Below are 21,263 nucleotides of genomic sequence, written 5' to 3'. Positions count from 1 at the left end.
TGAGTCAATTCTTCGCATGAGGTGGCCAAAGTACTGGAGCTTCAGCTTTAGCATCATTCCTTCCAAAGAAATCCCAGGGTTGATCTCTTTCAGAAGGGACTGGTTGGATCTCCTTGTGGTCCAAGGGACTCCCAAGAGTCTTCTCCAACACCACAGTTCAAAAGCATCAATTCTTTGGCGCTCAGCCTTCTTCACAGTCCAACTCTCACATCCATACATGACCACAGGAAAAACCATAGCCTTGACTAGATGGATCTTAGTCGGCAAAGTAATGTCTCTGCTTTTGAATATGCTATCTAGGTTGGTCATAACGTTTCTTCCAAGGAGTAAGCGTCTTTTCATTTCATGGCTGCAGTCACCATCTGCAGTGAAGGCAAACCATTAAATATCACAGTTGTCCAAGGCTATGCCCCAACCAGTTAACGCTGAAGAAACTGAAGTTGAACAGTTCTATGAAGACCTACAAGACCTTTTAGAACTAACACCCAAAAAAGATGTCCTTTTCATTATAGGGGACTGGAATGCAAAAGTAGGAAGTCAAGAAACACCTGGAGTAACAGGCAAATTTGGCCTTGGAGTACAGAATGAAGCAGAGCAAAGACAAATAGAGTTTTGCCAAGAGAACACACTGGTCATAGCAAACACCCTCTTCCAACAACACAAGAGAAGACTCTACACATGGACATCACCAGATGGTCAACACCGAAATCAGATTGATTATATTCTTTGCAGCCAAAGATGGAGAAGCTCTATACAGTCAACAAAAACAAGACCAGGAGCTGACTATGGCTCAGATCATGAACTCCTTATTACTAAATTCAGACTCAAATTGAAGAAAGTAGGGAAAACTGCTAGACCATTCAGGTATGACCTAAATCAAATCCCTTATGATTATACAGTGGAAGTGAGAAATAGATTTAAGGGCCTAGATCTGATAGATAGAGTGCCTGATGAGCTATGGAATAAGGTTCGTGACATTGCACATAAGACAGGGATTAAGACCATCCCCATGGAAAAGAAATGCAAAAAAGCAACATGGCTGTCTGGGGAGGCCTTACAAATAGCTATGAAAAGAAGAGAAAGGAAGAGCAAAGGAGACAAGGAAAGATATAAGCATCTGAATGCAGAGTTCCAAAGAATAGCAAGAAGAGATAAGAAAGCCTTCTTCAGTGATCAGTGCGAAGAAATAGAGGAATGGGAATGACTAGAGATCTCTTCAAGAAAATTAGAGATACCAAGGGAACATTTCATGCAAAGATGGGCTCGATAAAGACAGAGATGGTATGGACCTAACAGAAGCAGAAGATATTAAGAAGAGGCGGCAGGAATACGCAGAAGTACTGTACAAAAAAGATCTTCACGACCCAGATAATCATGATGATGTGATCACTCATCTAGAGCCAGACATCTTGGAATGTGAAGTCAAGTGGGCCTTAGAAAGCATCACTATGAACAAAGCTAGTGGAGGTGATGGAATTCCAGTTGAGCTGTTTCAAATCCTAAAAGATGATGCTGTGAAAGTGCTGCACTCAATATGCCAGCAAATTTGGAAAACTCAACAGTGGCCACAGGACTGGAAAAGGTCAGTTTTCATTCCAATTCCAAAGAAAGGCAATGCCAAAGAATGCTCCAACTACCGCACAATTGCATTCATCTCACACGCTAGTAAAGTAATGCTCAAAATTCTCCAAGCCAGGCTTCAGCGATATGTGAACCGTGAACTCCCTGATGTTCAAGCTGGTTTTACAAAAGGCAGAGGAACCAGAGATCAAATTGCCAACATCCACTGGATGATGGAAAAAGCAAGAGAGTTCCAGAAAAACATCTATTTCTGCTTTATTGACTATGCCAAAGCCTTTGACTGTGTGGATCACAATAAACTGTGGAAAATTCTTCAAGAGATGGGAATACCAGACCACCTAACCAGCCTCTTGAGAAATCTGTATGCAGGTCAGGAAGCAACAGTTAGAACTGGACCTGGAACAACAGACTGGTTCCAAATAGGAAAAGGAGTACGTCAAGGCTGTATATTGTCGCCTGCTTATTTAACTTCTATGCAGAGTACATCATGAGAAATGCTGGACTGGAAGAAACACAAGCTGGAATCAGGATGGCTGGGAAAAATATCAATAACCTCAGATATGCAGATGACACCACCTTTATGACAGAAAGTGAAGAGGAGCTAAAAAGCCTCTTGATGAAAGTGAAAGAGGAGAGCGAAAAAGTTGGCTTAAAGCTCAACATTCAGAAAACGAAGTTCATGGCATCTGGTCCCATCACTTCATTGGAAATAGATGGTGAAACAGTAGAAACAGTGTCAGACACACAACACAGTGAGCCAATATCTCTATACATTTCAAGATGATCCCCACGATGATTCTAGTTATGATCTGTCACCATACTAAGATATTACATAATATTTACTATTCCCCACACTGTATATTTCTTTCCTGTCACCCATTTATTCTGCAAGTGGAAGTTTGTACCAGAGGAGCTTCTTCTTGGAACTTAGGGCTGTACCTGACATCAGCTGGGTCATGGGGCAGGAGGTGGTGTCATGCAAGGGTTAAAAAAAAAGACAAAAAGAACAGGCAATGCAGTAGCATGGAGACTCTCAGCAACTCGAGTGTGGTTTCTAAACACCATTCTCCGATAAAAGGAAATCCTGGCTTCTGGGAGAAATGGCTGATTGTATGGTGAGGGCAGGGAGAAGACAAGATGACCCGGGAGCGTCTGATAGCACCAGGCAGTAAGGAAGTGCTCAGAGAAAGGAACAATGGGGCTATGGCAAAGGGTCCCAGGAGCCAGACTGGAGGAGCTCCCAAAGCTGGAAGAATTTGAGCAACTAAGTAACGTAGTACTAGATTATAGCCAACATATAAAATAAATATACATGAGTCCATACTGACATAAATAATTGAATAAATAAATGGGGGGAGGGTCTTCCCTGGTGGTCCAGTGGTGAAGAATTTGCCTGCCAGTGTAGATGACACAAGTTTGATCCCTGATCTAGGAAGACTTCACATGCTGGGGAGCAGCTGAGCCCACGTGCCACACCTCCTGAGCCTGCGCTCTAGAGCCCGTGTTCTGTAAGGAGAGAAGCCGCCGCGATGAGACGCCCATACGTGGCAACAAAGAGCCGCCACCACCCACTGCAACTAGAGAAAGCCCTGGTGCAGCGACAGAGACTCAGCGCAACCAAAATAAACGAAATAAAACAAATAATTAAATGGGGGAGGGACAGTTTTTTAAAAAATAATAGCTTCATTTATTTATTTATTTTTGGCTGCCCTGGGTCTCTCTTGCTGAGCCAGGGCTTTCTCTATCTGCGGTGCACAGGCTTTTCACTGCGGTGTCTTCTCTGGTTGCAGAGCAGGGGCTCAAGAGCTCAGGCTCCGTAGCTCCGGCACGTGGGCTTAGCTGCTCTGCATTATGCGGAATCTTCCCAGACCAGGGACTGAACCCGTGTCCCCTGCATTGGCGCAGGCAGATCCTTAACCACTGGACCACCAGGGCAGCCCAAGACAAATCTTTCTTATAGAAGAATTCCAAATAATTTATTTGGCTGCTGCACCCCAGCGGTTAAGGTTAGCATCACAGCGGAAAGTCACGTGGATATGTTACGTACGCCCCAGAGGATGTGACTGGGAAGGGCACCTCACCTAGGAAGTAACAATCCCCTAAAATTCATCACCCCAGTCTAGCCATAGGAAGACATCAGAAAACAGCAACAACAATAACAACAAACGGAGGGACAATATCTGACGAGTACTGTTCAAGACAAGGTTATAAACACAGAGTCAGAGAAAAGTTGAGAAAGTGTCACAGACAGGAATCATTATGACTAAATGCAACATGGAATCTTTGCTGGGATCCTGGGCCACAAAAAGGACATCAGTGAGAAAACAAATAAAATTCAAATAAAGTCTGTGGTTCAGTTTACAGCAATGCAGCAATGTTGGTTTCTGAGTTTTGACAAATGCACCCTGGTAACGTGAGATGCTACCAACAGGGGAATTTGAAATTAGCTGAGGGATATATGGGAAATCTCTACTATTTTTGCAACTTTATTGTAAATCAAAAATTAAAAACAAATAAACAAATCACCACACACACTCCCAAGCAGCATAAAGAGTAGAAAGTACACGGCAAAATGTTAGTTATATTTGGGTGGTGAGAAAAGAATGTCCTCTTTTTATTTGTCAAATGTCTTTTTATTTTTATTTTAAACTTTGCTTATGATTTCTGATTAGAAGTCTTCTGTTACTCTCATAGTGACAAAAACCTAAATAAAACATCTGCACAGTATCTATATTATCTCACTTAATTCTCACAACCAGCTCAGAAAAGATTCTTTCTTCCATTTTACATGTAAGGAAGTGAAAACTCAAAATCAAAGTGATTTGCCTAAAATTATACAACAAGCAAGAGAAGGAGCTGGGATTTGAACCTTAGTTGGTCTAACTGCTGAGGGACAGGGAGATGGAAAATCCTTATCCATCTCTCTGTGGTCACTGGAAATAGTTGGTCTCTGTCCTAAGCAGATTTCTCTTTAGCCCAAGGAAGAATTTTTCAGAATTGTCCAGAGGGGAGGAGCATCCTGGAAAGTTAATGAGTTCCCTGTTGGTTGAGGGCCGTGAAGTGTCCCTGAGAGGGATTCAGGAGACCTGATGTTTTATCTTTCTCCTCAAACCCAAAGGGCAGGGCTGTGTCCCTCTTGTGAGACTCAGAACTGGACTAGGAGTTCTAATTGACCAGGGCAGGGGATGTTGGGGGTGGGGGGGGAGTGTGGTGGAATAACCAGGGTGTGGGGGTGGGGGGAAGTAGCAGATTTCTCCTTCATCTTCATCCTCCTTCCCCCCTCCACGATGGAGTACATCACTGAAGCCTAGGCACATGGTGACCAGCTTTTATTTACTCAGAGCCTCCCAGGACGGAGGTTCATGACATTATACAGGAGGCAGTGATGAAAACCATCCCCAAGGAAAAGAAAGGCAAAAAGGCAGAATGGTTTTGTGACAAGGCCTTACAAATAGCTGAGAAGAGAAGCTAAAGGCAAAGGAGAAAAGGAAAGATATACCCATTTGAATGCAGAGTTTCAAAGAATAGCAAGGAGAGATAAGAAAGCCTTCCTCAGTGATCAATGCAAAGAAATAGAGGAAAATAATAGGATGGGAAAAACTAGAGATCTCTTCAAGAAAATCAGAGATACCAAGGGAACATTTCATGCAAAGATGGGCTTGATAAAGGACAGAAATGGTATGGACCTAATCTATGGGGTTACACAGAGTCGGACACGACTGAAGTGACTTAGCAGCAGCAGCAGCAACAGAAGCAGAAGATATTAAGAAGAGGTGGCAAGAATACACAGAAGAGCTATACAAAAAAGATCTTCATGACCCAGATAATCATGATGGTGTGATCACTCACCTAGAGCCAGACATCCTGGAATGTGAAGTCAAGTGGGCCTTAGAAAGCATCACTATGAACAAAGCTAGTGGAGGTGATGGAATTTCAGTTGAGCTATTTCAAATCCTGAAAGATGATGCTATGAAAGTGCTGCACTCAATATGCCAGCAAATTTGGAAAACTCAGCAGTGGCCACAGGACTGGAAAAGGTCAGTTTCCAATTCAATCCCAAAGAAAGGCAATGCCAAAGAATGTTCAAACTACTGAACAATTGTGCTCATCTCACACACTAGCAAAGTAATGCTCAAAATTCTCCAAGCCAGGCTTCAACAAAGCATGAACCGTGAACTTCCAGATATTCAAGCTGGATTTAGAAAAGGCAGAGGAACCAGAAATCAAATTGCCAACATCTGCTGGATCATCAAAAATGCAAGAGAGTTCCAGAAAAACATCTACTTCTGCTTTATTGACTATGCCAAAGTCTTTGTGTGGACCACAACAAACTCTGAAAAATTCTTAAAGAGATGGGAATACCAGACCACCTAACCTGCCTCCTGAGAAATCTGTATGCAGGTCAAGAAGCAACAGTTAGAACTAGACATGGAACAAAAGACTGGTTCCAAATCGGGAAAGGAGTACGCCAAGGCTGTATATTGTTACCCTGCTTATTTAACTTATATGCAGGGTACATCATGAGAAATACTGGACTGGATGAAGCACAAGCTGGAATCAAGATTGCCAAGAGAAATATCAATAACCTCAGATATGCAGATGACCACCGGTATGGCAGAAAATGACGAGCCTCTTGAAAGTGAAAGAGGAGAGTGAAAAAGTTGGCTTAAAACTCAACATACAGAAAACTAAGATCATGGCATCCAATCCCATCACTTTATGGGAAATAGATGGGGAAACAGTGGATACATGAGAGACTTTATTTTGGGGGGGCTCCAAAATCACTGCAGATGGTGACTGAAGCCATGAAATTAAAAGACGCTCCTTGGAAGAAAAGCTATGACCAACCTAGACAACATATTAAAAAGCAGAGACATTACTTTACTGACCAGAGCCCCTCTAGTCAAAGCTATTGTTTTTCCAGTAGTCATGTATTGATGTCCGAGTTGCACTATAAAGAAAGCTGAGCACGGAATTGATGCTTTTGAACTGTGGCATTGGAGAAGACTCTTGAGAGTCCCTTGGACTGCAGGGAGATCCAATCAGTGCATCCTAAAGCAAATCAGTCCTGAATATTCATTGGAAGCACTGATGTTGAAGCTGAAACTCCAATACTTGGGCCACCTGATGCGAAGAACTGACTCATTTGCAAAGACCTTGATGCTGGGAAAGATTGAAGGTGGGAGGGGAAGGGGACGACAGAGGATGAGATGGCTGGATGGCATCACGGACGCGATGGACATGAGTTTGAGTAAGCTCCGGGGGTTGGTGATGGACAGGGAAGCCTGGCGTGCTGCAGTCCATGGGATCGCAAAGAGACACGTGTGAGCGACTGAACTGAAACTGAACTCCCAGGTGTCAGGTCCTGGTCTTGACCTTCTACAATAGCGCCACGAGTGTGAGAGGTGGGTACTGCAACCCCGGTGTAGAGACCCGGGAACTAGGGCCGGCAGGGGAGGGTGGGCGTCCTGGAACGCCCCTGGGCGGGGCCTCCGGCCTACCCCACCCCGCCGGGCCGGCCCGGGCTGGACCGCGCGCAGGCAGCTCAGTCCGCGTCCAGCGAGCCGCGCGGGCCATGGAGCCGGTGTCGCTGCAGGACTTCGTGTGCGCCCTGGACCCCGCCTCCCTCCCGCGCGTGCTGCGGGTCTGCTCGGGGGTCTACTTCCAGGGTGAGTGAAGGGCCGAGACCCCTCCGACCCCACGGCCCCGCCGCAGACCGGCTTCCCCCGACCGGGACGTTGGAAACCTGGGGCCTGTTCCCCAACTTCTCCGGGCTACGGCTTTTGCCTCCGTGGAGTGGAGGCGGGGTGGGGGGTCGCTGATTGCCTCGCAGGGTGGCGATGGGAAGTCACTGAGCTCAGATACTCAGGTGGGTGGAACCGAGCCAAGCTGGGCTGGAACCGTCGGGAGCCTTGCAGGAGGTCCGACCGTGCGGGGTCTCGGCACTCAGGCGCTGGCGACGCGGAGCTGTTGCTTGATGATTCTGAAGCGCCAGGTCAGCCCTCCCCTCCGTGTACCCTCCGCTGCCCCACCTTGACACCTGTCTACGTGTCCTATTCTTCGGTCCCTCCAGTCCCGCCTTTGCCCCTCTGCTCGGCATTGGGCAGTACTTGATTCGACCAGCTCTTTGGTTCGCAGCGGAAATGACTCCTCCTCCGGGAAGCCCTCCTGGCTCCTTGCACGCCCGCACATTTGCCCACCTGGCCGCAGCCCGCCTGGTTCACAGGGGTGGCGCACAGCTGGGGCGTCCTCAATAGTCATTGCTCGAAAGATCTACAGGGGAAGAATTGACAGGCCGTGAAGGTGCAGAGAGAGGCGGCAGCTCTGAGCGGGGGGGGGGGGGGGGGGGGGGGGGGGGGGGGATGGGCGGGCGGGAGGAACTGTGGGCGGCTGAGTCGGGAAGGAGGAGGCGGCGGAGAGAGGGAAGCGAGAATCTGGGTGGGGTAGGGGAGGCTCCTTCCTTAGAGAGCAAACTCTGCCCGAGTTTGCTGACCCATCCTGTTCCTTCCACCTACTCCCTTGCTCCGCATAGGAAAGCGTTCTGAGGCTCCAAGTGGGGTCACAGATCAAGGGTGAGACACCTGGAGGGCCACCGGGGGCAGGACCCGCCGCCAGGCCCGCTTGGGGCTCTGAGGGATCTGGGTTCAAATGTCACTCTTCTTGTCTCGGGGGGCTTCCTGCAGGCATCTCTGCTGTTTACTCTCCTCTGGACTCCCTCCCCACCCCCCTCTGTGTCACAATATTTGTGTTTCCTCATTCTGCTTCCCCAGCCCCACCCCGGGAGGCGGGAAGTGGAGGAAGTAAGAAGGGAAGAACCTGACAGGGTGACAGCGTGGGGGTGGGGATGAGTTGGAGAAGGGCCCATGGTGATCTTGGTGGGACAGGTGGCTCTGGTCTCTGCGAGGTTCGAAGCCCCAGGCTGGAGGCAGACATCCGGGCCTGAGTCCTGGTGATGCCTTTGATTACCTGATCATCTTGGGCTGCCCATTCATCCTTGCCAAGTCTTGGCAAGTCCTTATATAGGAACAAGAAAGTCCTTCCCTCCAAGGACAGTCATGGGTCTTGAGCACGGTTATACCCCTGTAGTACTGGGCACAGCAGCGGGCATCGAGTCCATCTCCAGCACCAAGGCTGTTCTTACCAGCCCCAAGGGTCTGGAGCCTGAACTGTGTGTTGGAGCCTGAGTGTATTTTCCTGGGGGCCCTGCCGGGGCTGCCCTCAGTGTGCGGTAGAGTCAGGTGGCCGTGAGCTTTGCCCACCTGCACTGGTCTGTCCTTCGTTCAGCAGGATGGCGGGGTGGGGGCCTATGCACTGCCCGAGTGGAGAGATCTTTATCGAGCGCCTTCCATGTTCTGGATGCTGCTTTAAGCTCTTGAAACCAGGAAAAGTGGGGCTACTGTGCTTGAAAGTGGGGACCCAGAACCCTGCCTGCAGGACCCACTCTCTCAGTGGCCCGCCATTCTCTCCTGTGCTTCCTTTAAAAACAAGTCATTTGAAGAAGAAAGTCCCAGGGTGGGTGTTTGGCTCTGTGTGATCTCAGAGCCTCTCTGGGCTTGACTTCGCAGCTGTCTAATAAGGGAATTGGGCTTCTCTAGTGGCTCAGATGGTAAAGAATCCACCTGCAATGCAGGAGACCTGAGTTCGATCCCTGGGTGGGGAAGATCCTCTGGAGGAGGGCATGGCAACCCACTGCAGTTTTCTTGCCTGGAGAATCTCATGGACAGAGGAGCTGGGCAGGCTAACAGTCTCTAGGGTCCCAAAGGGTTGGACACGACTGAAGCGACTTACCACGCAATAAGGGAATTGGGATTTACTGGGTGGTTTATTCATTCATGACTTACACACCCTGTTCGAGGCTGGGCCTGTGCTGCATAGGCTGGATCAGTCCTGCTGTATGAGTTACGTTCCAGAGGCTGGGGGCTGTGACCACAGAGGGGTACAGTCAGTTCTAAACGCAGGCAAAGCGCCATCAATGCTGCCTGAGGACAGCTGAGCCCTTGGGTGCTGGGCAGGGAAGACAGGGAAGGGCATTCCAGGTGGCGGAAACAGTGTGGGCAAAGGTATGGTGAGTGGCGTCTTGGGGGAACAGAGCCCTGGCCCCCAGTGACTGGCATTTGCTGACTGGGCAAAACCGAGCTTGCTGTGTCTCCACAGGCTCCATCTACGAGATCTCTGGGAACGAGTGCTGCCTCTCCACAGGAGACTTGATCAAGGTCACCCATATTCGCCTCCAAAAGGTGGTCTGTGAGAACCCGGGGACAGGCCAGACCACCGAGCTCGCTCCCAATTTCCAGGGTAAGGCGGGCACCTCTGCCTCCCTGAGTGCCCCGGAATCCTCCAGGCACACTCTCGGACCCACTGGACCCCTGCACAAACCCCTAGCCCTCTGGGTTGCCCCCCACGGCCCTCACATCCACCGCCACACAGCCCCGAGGCGTAGATGACCCCCGAGCGCTCTGACAGTGCCCCGAGCCGGCGTGGCTGTGTGCTCTCCTTGTCCATCTCTGATGACGCCTGCCTCTTGGCGAGGACTTTTCCTGTTTTGTGTCTTTGTCCACGTGCCTGTTTTCATCTTTGTTCCCATATTCACTCACCAAACATTTATTGACCCTTGCTGTGCACCAGGCCTTGTGCTAGGGGCTGGGGGGTGTGCGCTCAGGATTAATTAGATACAGCCTCCTCCGGTGGGGAGCTTCCAGGATGGCAGGGAGGAGGACAGCAGAGGTAGGCACCCATGTAGAGAGGGCCCTGGGCGCGAGGGGCCTGCCTCAGAGGTCTGTGCAGGCTTCCTGGGGGAGGTGGCACCTGAGCTGGACCAAGGATCCCAGCTAGAGGGGGTGGCATGTTCACATAGCATAGTCACTGCAGGAGGCGTGCAGTGTGCTGGACCACAGGCCCAGATGCTAAAACCAGCAGCCTGGATGGAAATTCCCAGGTCTGCCAGCTACTAGCTGTGGCCGTGGTGAGTTCCCATGGTCTCTCTGCCTCAGCTCCGTCTTCTGTAATGAGGCAGTCAGGCTTGATGGCATCACCTACTCAATGGACATGAGTTTGAGCAAACTCCAGGAAATAGTGAAGGACAGGAAAGCCTGGCATGCTGCAGTCACGGGAGTGGCAAAGAGTCAGACACGACTGAGCGACTGAACAACAGCGAGGTTGATGCGAGCATTAAACGAGTTGCCACGTACGATGAGATGAGACCAGGGCTGGGCTCGGAGCAGGTGCCCTCTGAGGGCTTGTTCTCAGTATGCTTTCCTGATTTTAATCCCTGAAGTACAGTTTTGTGAGTGAATGTTTTTGTTCATTAGGAGATGCACCAAATATTAGGAGTAATATTTAGATATAATGGGGCATCAGGTCTATAAGGGGCCTGGTGAGGGCTGGGTTCCGGGTGAGGGTCAAGAGGTGGGAGATGAGTAGAAGGCAGACCACTGGGGGGCGCTTGTGTGGGGCACCGATCCATTTCAGTCTTTATTTTGAAGGCATTAAGCAGCCAAAGAGGGTTTTAAAAAGGGTAGTGATATGTTTTGTTTTCTATTTTGAGGATTTTTTAAAAACTTGAAATAATTTCAGACTTACAGAAGACTTTCTAGAATTCCTATATACTGTTTATCCAGATTCACCAACTATTAAGCATTTTGTTACATTTGTTTTCTCTCTGTATATTATATATACATATACATACGTATGAACATATATTACGATTATATGTGTGTATATATATAATCTTTTTATATATCTGTGTTCAGTTCAGTTCAGTTCAGTCGCTCAGTCGTGTCCGACTCTTTGCGACCCCATGAATCACAGCACGCTAGGCCTCCCTGTCTATCACCAACTCCCGGAGTTCACTCAGACTCACGCCCATCGAGTCAGTGATGCCATCCAGCCATCTCATCCTCTGTCGTCCCCTTCTCCTCCTGCCCCCAATCCCTCCCAGCATCAGAGTCTTTTCCATTGAGTCAACTCTTCTCATGAGGTGGCCAAAGTACTGGAATTTCAGCTTTAGCATCATTCCTTCCAAAGAAATCCCAGGGTTGATCTCCTTCAGAATGGACTGGTTGGACCTCCTTATGGTCCAAGGGACTCTCAAGAGTCTTCTCCAATACCACAGTTCAAAAGCATCAATTCTTCGGTGCTCAGCCTTCGTCACAGTCCAACTCTCACATCCATACATGACCACAGGAAAAACCATAGCCTTGACTAGATAGACCTTTGTTGGCAAAGTAATGTCTCTGCTTTTGAATATGCTATCTCGGTTGGTCATAACTTTTCTTCCAAGGAGTAAGCGTCTTATAATTTCATGGCTGCAGTCACCATCTGCAGTGATTTTAGAGCCCCCCAAAATAAAGTCTGACACTGTTTCTACTGTTTTCCCATCTATTTCCCATGAAGTGATGGGACCGGATGCCATGATCTTCATTTTCTAAATGTTGAGCTTTAAGCCAACTTTTTCACTCTCCTCTTTCACTTTCATCAAGAGGATTTTTAGCTCCTCTTTGCTTTCTGCCATAAGGGTGGTGTCGTCTGCATATCTGAGGTTATTGATATTTCTCCCGGCAATCTTGATTCCAGCTTGTGTTTCTTCCAGTCCAGCATTTCTCATGATGTACTCTGCATATATATATATATATATATATATATCTTTTTCTGAACCATTTGAGAGTAAGTTACAGACATGATGCCCCATTATTTCTAAATATTACTCCTAATATTCAGTGTATCTCCTAGAAAATAAAGGCATTCACTCACAAAGCTGTAGTTGAGTGATTAAATTCAGAAAATCTAGTATTGATACAATACTACTATTTAACCCACAGTCTGTATTCAAATTTCACCAGCTGCCCTATAATATCCTTGATAGCCTGGTGTTTGCCTTGATTCAGAATCAAGCCCCAGATCACACATGACATTCAGTTTGGCCTCCTTTAGTCTCCTTCAGGCTGAAATAGTTCCTCCGCCTGCCTTTGCCTTGATATCAATGTTTTTTGAACAGTCCAGATCCGTACTTTTGCAGAATGTCCTTCAGACCGAGTTTGTGTGGTGTTTCCTTGAATAGATTTGTGTGGAGGGTTTTGGGCAGGAAAACGCTAGAAGTGATATTACCTCCAGACATGGGGTATCTTAGGCCAGTCTGGTAGCAGAAGAATGGACAGGGTGGCGGGAGGAAGGGGAAAAGGGTGGTCAGAGGTCATTTGACCAGTAGCTCTTGGGTTTCTAGTTTGGGAGGGACAGTGGCGCTCCCCCACCCAGGACAGGGTGATGGGAGCTGGTGTGTGGAGACAGCAGTGCTGAGGTGTCTGGGGGCAAAGATGGAAAACTTCAGAGGCAGGAGGGGCTGGGAGGCGGGAAAATGTGGCAGTCAGTGTGTCTGTCCTGTTCTGCCCGTGGTGACAATCCCTCTTGTCTGTGTCAGAAGAAACCGTCCCCAGCCCTGCCCCTCGCTGTCCATTCGCACATGGTCACTTGCTGCCTCTAATCCCTCAGCCTTGCAGCCCAGATATGCCAACGCTGGCCCACCTTTGACTCCTGTCCTTGAGATTCTGCCTGGTTCTCTGCAGCCAGACCTGGGTGTGGGGTTCACGGCCCTAGGCTGAGCAAAAGCCTGCCCCACCCTGACACCCCCTGCTGTGCCCCCACAGGCCACTTCAGCCCCCTCACCGGCCGCCAGAGCTATGGAACCCTGGAGGAGCTGGTCTATGCTGCAACCCAGAGCTCCAAGTCACTGCCCATTCACTTCATGTCGACCCACAGAATCACCACCAAGGCCAGGGTGGTGCCTCAAAAGCAGCCCCTCAAGCTGGAGGCCGTGGAGATGCACCAGGGGGCCTGCTGTGCCCGCTGCGTGCTGGACTCTGGGGCCCAGCAGGTCTTTCTGCACCTGCCCTTGTCCCAGCAGGGGCCCTTCTGGAAACTGGAGCCCGGGCCCCCTCGGACCCTGCTCCAGGTGCTGCAGGACCCCACCATGAGGGACACCCTCCTCACCTGCTCCGCCTTCCCCTGGCGCTCCCTGATCTTGAAGCCCCAGTATGAGGTCGAAGCCGTCATGCACTGTGAGTTCCCGGGCAGGAGGATGGGGGTGGGAGGCGGGAGGAACAAAGGGGTCCCAGGGGAGCTGCTTTGATGGATGATGCCCCCCTCCCTATGGATAAAGCCGGGATTCTGGGTGGTTTACCTGGTATATACAATGTAACGGAGTAAAGATTCCCCAGCAGTGGAAGTTGGGTGCAAAAGGAGATAGGAAAACAGGGTAACTTGAGTGAGATCCCATATAGTTTATAAAATTGGGCAAAAGTTGGGTTGTGCGCTTGTCCACTGCTAGGACAAAGAAACAGTGTTACAAAGTGAAACCTTGAGCCTTTGCTCTGGAGAAATGTATTTTCCTGTTTCTGGGGAGGGCAGGATTGTTGGTGAAGGGCCTCCAGTCTGGGAAGGCACTGGCTGAGTCCCCTGGCTGTTTCATAGATCACTTCTTAGGCAGGCTGGTGGCTGCACACAGAGTGTTGGTGAAGCAGAGGCAGAACCTGCCAGGTCTGGCTGGTCGGTGGCCACGCTGGAGCAAAGACAGAAGAATGGGTGTATATGTCGAGGTTCCCAGGGCACCCCCACCCCATTCTTCTACCTCCACTCAGGCTTGGCCTCCGACTGGGCAGACCTGTGCCTCATCAACCCTGCTTTGGATGCTACTAGAAGCTTCACTGAGGACTGTCTTAAGAAAAACCTATGCTTTGTTTAGTAGTTTATTTGTTTTTTTAAATAATGAGTTGGGTCCCCTGGAGAATAAGGCAGCTCAGGTAATCTAGAAAACATTCTAAAGGAAAGAAAAAAAAAAAAAAAATATATATATATATATATATATAAAATGAGCCCACATCTGCCCATCTCCCAGCTTCAACCAATTATCAGCTCATCTGGCACAGAGCAAAAATCCCAACCATATGACCCGAGGGAAGTCACCACCACTCCTCGGAGTCTCAGTGTTCTCATCTGCAAAATGGGAACATTTCCTGTTCCGACTTGCATGTGGTATGACTCACACAACACAGTGGGTAGGCCAGTTTTCCTCATTCTCTTAGAGTTTATGCACTTGGCACTTTCAGTACCAGGGCAGGATGTTGTCCAGAGTCATGCAGTCAGTGTTTTTCTTGATTTGACTTTGTCTATTCAAATCCAGAAAGGATTTGGAAAGACAGTTTATATTCAAAATTATCTTCAAATTATATACAATTTGAATATATACAGTTTGTATATATTCAGTTATATACAATTATATTCAAAATTCAATTAAAATTTTAAACTGACAGGATATTCAGTGATATTAAGGAATTACCAAATTATTATTTCAATGTGATCATTGCCTAGTTATCATTAAACTTTTAATTATCCCTTCTTTTAGCAATACACACTGAAATGGTCACAGATGGCAAGATATGATTATTCTGATTCAAAGTAACCCAGTGGAGGGGGAATGGATAGAAGGGGGTATAAATGAAAGAAGATGAGCCACGGGTTTAAATGTTGAAGCTGGGTGATAGGTACATAAGGGTACCTATGTACACAATACTATTCTACTTTTGTAAACATTTAACACTTTCTATAATAACATTTTATTAATTTTTTAAAGTTTTTTTAAAATGTAGACCATTTAAAAAGTCTTTATTGAATTGGTTACAATATTGCTTCTGCTTTATGTTTTGGTTTTTTTGGCCACTAGGCATGCATGTAGGGGTCTTAGTTCCCCGACCAGGGGTCAAACGCACACCCCCTGTATTGGAAGGTGAAGTCTTAACCACTGGGCCACCAGGGAGGTCCCTATAATAACTTTTTTAAAAGAGGTAGAAGGAAAGGAGTGGGCGAGGAAGCTGGCACAATAGGAAAATGCTGGTAGGAAGGAAAAGACGGAGACAGGCAGGAGGTCAGCAGGCCCAGACCTCTGAGGGGAGGAGGGCGTGGGCCCGGGCTGACCTCTCCCCTCCCCAGTGCGCAGGACCGTCGTCAAGATCCCCTCCACCCTGGAGGTCGACGTGGAGGACGTCACCGTCTCCTCGCAGCACATTCACTTCATACAACCGCTGCTGCTGAGCGAGGCCCTGGCCCGGGGAGGCCCCTTCCCCCTGGCCACAGAGATCCTGGAAGTTCCGCAGGGGTCCCCCAACTTCCTCAGCCCGTGGCTGTGCTCCTTACATAAGGGCCAGAGGCTCTGCCTCCATGGCGTGGCTTCGCCGTCCTGGCGGTTCCTGGCCTCGACCAGGGGCCGGAAGGTGCCCAGACACTTCATGATCTCCGGGGCCTACCGGGGCAAGCTGCGGCGGCGGCCGAGAGAGTTCCCCACGGCCTACGACCTCCTGGGTGCTCTCCAGCCGGGCCAGCCACTCCGGGTCGTGACCACAAAGGACTGTGAGGGAGATGAGCTGGAGAACCTGGGGTTTGCGTCCCTGGCTGTGGGTGACAGGCTGGAGGTGCTGGGGTCTGGCCAGGCCCTTGGGCAACATGAGAGGGACCTAGATGTCTTGGTGTGTCAGCGGCTAGGTGAGCAGACTGGGGGGGAAGAGGCTTGGGAGGATGAAGAGGTGGAGGACCAAGAACAGATTCTGCTGCCCCTCTACTTCTCTGGCGGCTTTGTGGAGGAGCTGAGCGATGCCCGGCGCTACAGCCTGCAGGACCTGACTGCCCAGTTCTCACTGCCCTGTGAGGTCAAGGTGGTGGCCAAGGACCCCAGGCACCCCGCCGACCCTCTGCCCTCCTTCCCGGGCCTGCACCTGGAAGAGAAGATCCTGGAACCCTTCTTGGTGGTCAGCCTGGACTCCAACCCCGAGATGTGCTTCGAGATCCCTCCCCGGTGGCTGGACCTGACTGTCGTGGAGGTCGAGGAGCTGCCGGGCCAGCCATCTGGGGCCCTCCCCACGGCCACAGTGGAGGAGCTGACGGAGGCCTTCTACTATAGCCTGCGGAAGCTACCAGCCTTCGAGAGTCAAGCTCCCCCGCCCAGGCCTCCAAAGAGTAAGGGCCTCAGTGAGCAGAAGAAGCAGATGCACAAGGAGAAAGGCTTCAAGGTACCAAGAGAACCCCAGCGGGCAGGGAGGGGCCCTCTGTTGGGATCATTCGAGTCCTGCTGTTCCTTCTTTGTCTGGCATCGCGCTTCTCTTCCAGTTGTAGGGAAACTGCAGTTCATAAACATGCACACCTGGTACCTACTATTCCATCCTGACCATCCTGACATCAGTGTGATTATCTGTATTTTACGGTTGAGAAAATGAGGTCTCAGAGACTCTGAGATGCGCCCCAAGTTACACAGTTCAGGGGCCCTGAACTGGAGCATAGCCTTGCGGCTCCAAGTTCACGGGGCTCTTCCTGTCTCTGCTAACCCTGCTGTCACGCCCCAGCTCACGCTGCAGCATGTCTCACCTGAACCGTGCGAGCAGCCTCTTCACCCTCTCCCCACTGATATCGGAATGGCCTCCCACATCTCCTGGTCGCTGAGGGGCCTCAGCCCCATCTTCTGAACCCTTCAGTGGCTCCCCGTTGCCGGGGGTGATGGAGTCTCCTAACGTGGTATCCAGGGTCCTTTAGAGCTGACTTCAGCCTCGCCTTCTCAGGCCTGTTTTCCGTGTCAGCAGCCCACGCTCCAACTCCTGACGCTCCCTCAATATGCCAAGATACCCGCCTCAGCACTTCACGCAAGCCAGTCTTTTTGCCAGGAACGTTCTTCCTCCTTTCAGACTCCTGGGCGAGGCTCTGCTTAGATTTCTTCCAAGGCAGTGATGGTCCTTCCTTGTCTGTATGCACACTGCATGCTGTGTGTAGCCTGGAGGTGGGGGGGACCGTGTCGTTTTTGTTTTTTTGGCTGCACTGGGTCTTCACTGCTGTGCGCACTCGCTCTAGTTGCAGCGAGCGGGGGCTACTCGAGTTGTGGTGTGTGGGTTTCTCTTGTTGCCAAGCATGGGCTCCAGGCTTAGCCATCTTTCAGTTTGTGGAATCTTCCCAGACCAGGGATTGAACCCATGTCCCCTGCGCTGGAGGCTGATTCTTAACCACTGGACCACCAGGGACGTCCAGTCATGAAGTTTTAATCAGTTGTATTTGGTCTCTTGGGCTAGAACAACAGTTCTGTGGGGCATGCTCCACCGACTCCAAGGCAGGCTGAGAAAGTGAGAAAAACTTTCTTCAGACAAAAACTCACTGCCAGTGAGTCTGAACGGAACCAGACTGAATCACAACAAGGGGGAAAGAACCGCAGAGTCAGAAACACTAAGTTCACATCCCAGCTTCCTCACTCTGCGGCCTGTACCCCTGCTCTGGGCACGTTTCCTCACCAGTGAGCCTGAGAGAACGCTGCTAATTCTCAGTGCGGTTTTGTTAGCCTGTTGGTAAAGAATCCGCCTGCAATGCAGAAGACCCTGGTTTGATTCCGGGGTCGGGAAGATCCACTGGAGAAGGGATAGGCTACCCGCTCCAGTATTCTTGGGCTTCCCTGTGGCTCAGCTGGTAAAGAATCCACCTGCAGTGCAGAGATCTGGGTTCGACTGCCTAGGTTGGGAAGGTCCCCTGGAGAAGGGAAAGGCTACCCACTCCAGTATTCTGGCCTGGAGAATTCCAAGGACTGTATACCATGGGGTCACAGTCGGACACCACTGAGCCACTTTCACTTTCACTCGTTGGGCGCTTACTCTGGGGCAGGCACCTTGTATGCAGCCCCACCCAGCCCTCACGACCTGCCTGAGGTGGGCACTGGCAGTTCTTTTTACGGTTGAGGAAACAAGAGGCACAGAGAGGTGAAGGAGTTTACCTGAGATCACACAGTTAGAGCTTCCCCAGTGACTCAGCAGGTAAGGAACCCGCCAGCCATGCAGGAGACAGGAGACTCTGGTTTGGGGAGATTGGGGAGATCCCCTGGAGGAGGGCATGGCAACCCACTTCAGTATTCTTGCCTGAAAAATCCCATGGACAGAGGAGCCTGGCGGGCTACAGCCAGAAGGGTCACGAAGGGTCAGACATGACTGAGCGACTAAGCACATGCGCACACACGCACACACACACACACACACACACACACACAGCTGGCAAGTGGCAGGCTGGGGGCTGAAACTGGGTCTCACCACATGGCCTGAGCACCTACCTGCCATGCTTTGCTGAGAACGGGTGTTGGGGCACAGGGGAGAATGAGTTGTATAAAAAGCACTTTGTAAACTGTTAACCAGCCTATTATTTTGGGATGTGGAGAGACTTGTATTTGTACTATGTGGGGAGGTACTGGGATGGTGGTGGAAGTTAAAAAACAACCCCAAGCCATCTCAGCCCTAGAAGGGACTCATATCTGTGGGGCAGCAGGTAGGGTAGCTGTTTTCTGCCAAGAATCAAGAATAGACTAGGACGTCTGAAACACAGGCCTGTGACAGTGCTGGAAAGAATGCGGTCCGGAGCTGGGACCTCCGCCCCAGCCTTGGTTTCTTTGGGCCCGTTTCCTGCTTGTTGTTCTGGAACCAGCAACTTTCCTTCCCTGGGCACGAGTGTTCTCTGCTGCTCACCAGGGAGCTCTTGAAAGCATGGTGGAAAAAGCAGTGGCTTTATTTTTGTTCTATTTGTTTTTGGCTGTGCTGGGTCTTCATTGCCGGGCGTGGGCTTTCTCTAGTTGCAGTGTGCTTGCTCCTCATTGTGGTTGCAGTGGCATCTCTTGTTGCGGCACGTGGGCTCTAGAGCACAGACTCAGTAGTTGTGGCACACAAGCATAGCTGCCCTGTGGCATGTGGGATCCTCCCAGGCCAGGGATCAAACCTGTGTCCCCTGCACTAGCAGGCGAATTATTAACCACTGGACCACCAGGAATGTCCCGACCAGCAGCTTTTTAGAGGTCACAGACTTGTTCTGGGTCCCAAGCTTGACCTGTCCAGAGATCCCGTGTGAGGCACGGTGCGGCACACTTTCACTGAGCCTGATTCCTTCCCTACAAACTGGGGACTCAGACAGCTCCTCAGAGAGTGAAATGGGCCGACATGCATATAGTGTTTGGCACATGGTGTGTTTGGCACATGGTAGGAAGGAGTTCAGTAAAAGTCCTCTTCCTTCTGGGACGCTCCTCAGCCTGCACTCTTGTTCTGAGGCTTTGTGACTACATTTTGTTCCTTCAGCGACAGATCTGAAGGACAGTGACCAAATCCCCATGGAAAAATGCAGGGACATTTTCCTGTCTGGCCCCCAATCCCACTATCCCTAATCCTGACCCCCCTTTCCCCTGCCAAAGAACATTTCAAATCCTTGGAGCAAAAACTCCTGGTGTTCTGAGATGTGCTACCCTGAGAGGGAAGTTCAGAGGGAAGCAGAGGAAGTAACATTTGGAGGAAATTGCGTTTCGTGGACTCTGCCACCCCGTGTCTTGAGACCCTGCTGACTTCTGCTTTTTCTCCCACGTAGTCCTCTCAAGTCTCAGAATTGCAGGAACCACCTCTGCTGCCTAAACTCAGGACGAAGTCCTTGCCGAAGGTCACCCAGGACAGCTCTGATTTATACAGTGAGGTTCCTGGCCGCAAGAAGGGCCGCAGGACCGCTATGCCCATCACTGAAGATTCAGGTGAGTTCCCTCAGCCCGTATTCATCCAATCCTTGCTTCTCCCCCACCCCCACCCCCCCACCATTCTGCTGCTGCTTTGCCTCTGATGGCATCAGCCATACCCTCAGCAGGGCCCTGCCTGTGGGCAGACCCTTCTGCAGTCCTAGTTTGATGCACAGGCCTATATGGGGAGAGCTTAGGCTGAAGGATCCTTACTGTCCTTCTCCCAGGGGCTCCAGGGCCCTGGCAAGGAAAATGACTTCACCCCCCAACTACCCTCCCCTAGGCACACGGCAAGGTTGGCAAAGTGTGCAGACACAACCAATTGTGGCTTCTGGGCTAGCAAGGACCTTAGAGCATCCAGACCAAACCGTCCCCTGTCCAGGGGGTGGAAGTGCCCTAAAGAGGGGAAGCAACCTGAGGCAGAAGAGCCTTACTGACCGGGATTCTTTCGCAGATGATGAACACGATTACGAAGAAATACTTGAGCAGTTTTCGAAAACCCTCTAGGCGCTGGAGGAAGCTTACGTCCTAACTGCTGCTTCTCAGGGAATCTGAGATACCAGCTGACAGTTACAGGCTTTTAGAGGACCTTGGACAAGACCTCTCAGAAATCAGACTGTGGACAAGGAATGGCCGTCTGGGGACTGACTGGAAACCTGCACCAGCTCCCCTCAGTTCCAGGTTCCTGCCGCCCAGAGCTGGCTTCTCTGGGCCCAGCATCTTGCATTCGGCTCTCTCAGCCTCAGAGCTTTGGTATCAAGTAGCCGACTGAGTTCTACTCAATCCTGCATCCACAATACCAGCCGCCCCACTAGTTAGTGCAGGAATGAATCCAAGAGACTGCCCACCTTGATGCTGGCAGCACAGTGCCTCCTGCCTCTGGGGACTCAATCCTGACCACACACTGCAGTGGGAGTTTTTTAAAAACATGTACCACCCCTGATCCACTCTCGTCTCCCCCTCCCCATCCCCGGCTCTGAGCCTCTGAGGGACCAGGACTGTCTTCCTCATCTCTACAGCACCCAGCACACGAACAGCTAGAGGTGACTATCCAATATTATTTTATAAAACCAGAGAATAAAAATTACATCTGAGCTTCTAGAAGAATAATCATGATCACTTATTAAGTTGCATCTGT

The 21,263-nt window shown here is 50.2% G+C and overlaps 1 protein-coding gene across 1 annotated transcript; it reads left to right on the top strand.

Annotated features, from left to right (window-relative positions):
* The first annotated feature begins 7,156 nt into the window (after positions 1-7,156).
* Positions 7,157-20,659, top strand: THEMIS2 (thymocyte selection associated family member 2). The gene is made up of 6 exons (XM_052635958.1): positions 7,157-7,250; positions 9,736-9,876; positions 13,221-13,631; positions 15,559-16,631; positions 19,987-20,143; positions 20,580-20,659. The coding sequence occupies exons 1-6, from the start codon at positions 7,157-7,159 to the stop codon at positions 20,630-20,632; spliced, it is 1,929 nt and encodes a 642-aa protein (XP_052491918.1). The 3' UTR covers positions 20,633-20,659.
* Positions 20,660-21,263: the final 604 nt, after the last annotated feature.

This window comes from Budorcas taxicolor, chromosome 2 (genome assembly GCF_023091745.1).
Source record: "Budorcas taxicolor isolate Tak-1 chromosome 2, Takin1.1, whole genome shotgun sequence".
Classification (NCBI taxonomy): Eukaryota; Metazoa; Chordata; class Mammalia; order Artiodactyla; family Bovidae; genus Budorcas; species Budorcas taxicolor.
This window is presented reverse-complemented; position numbering and strand designations above follow the sequence as displayed.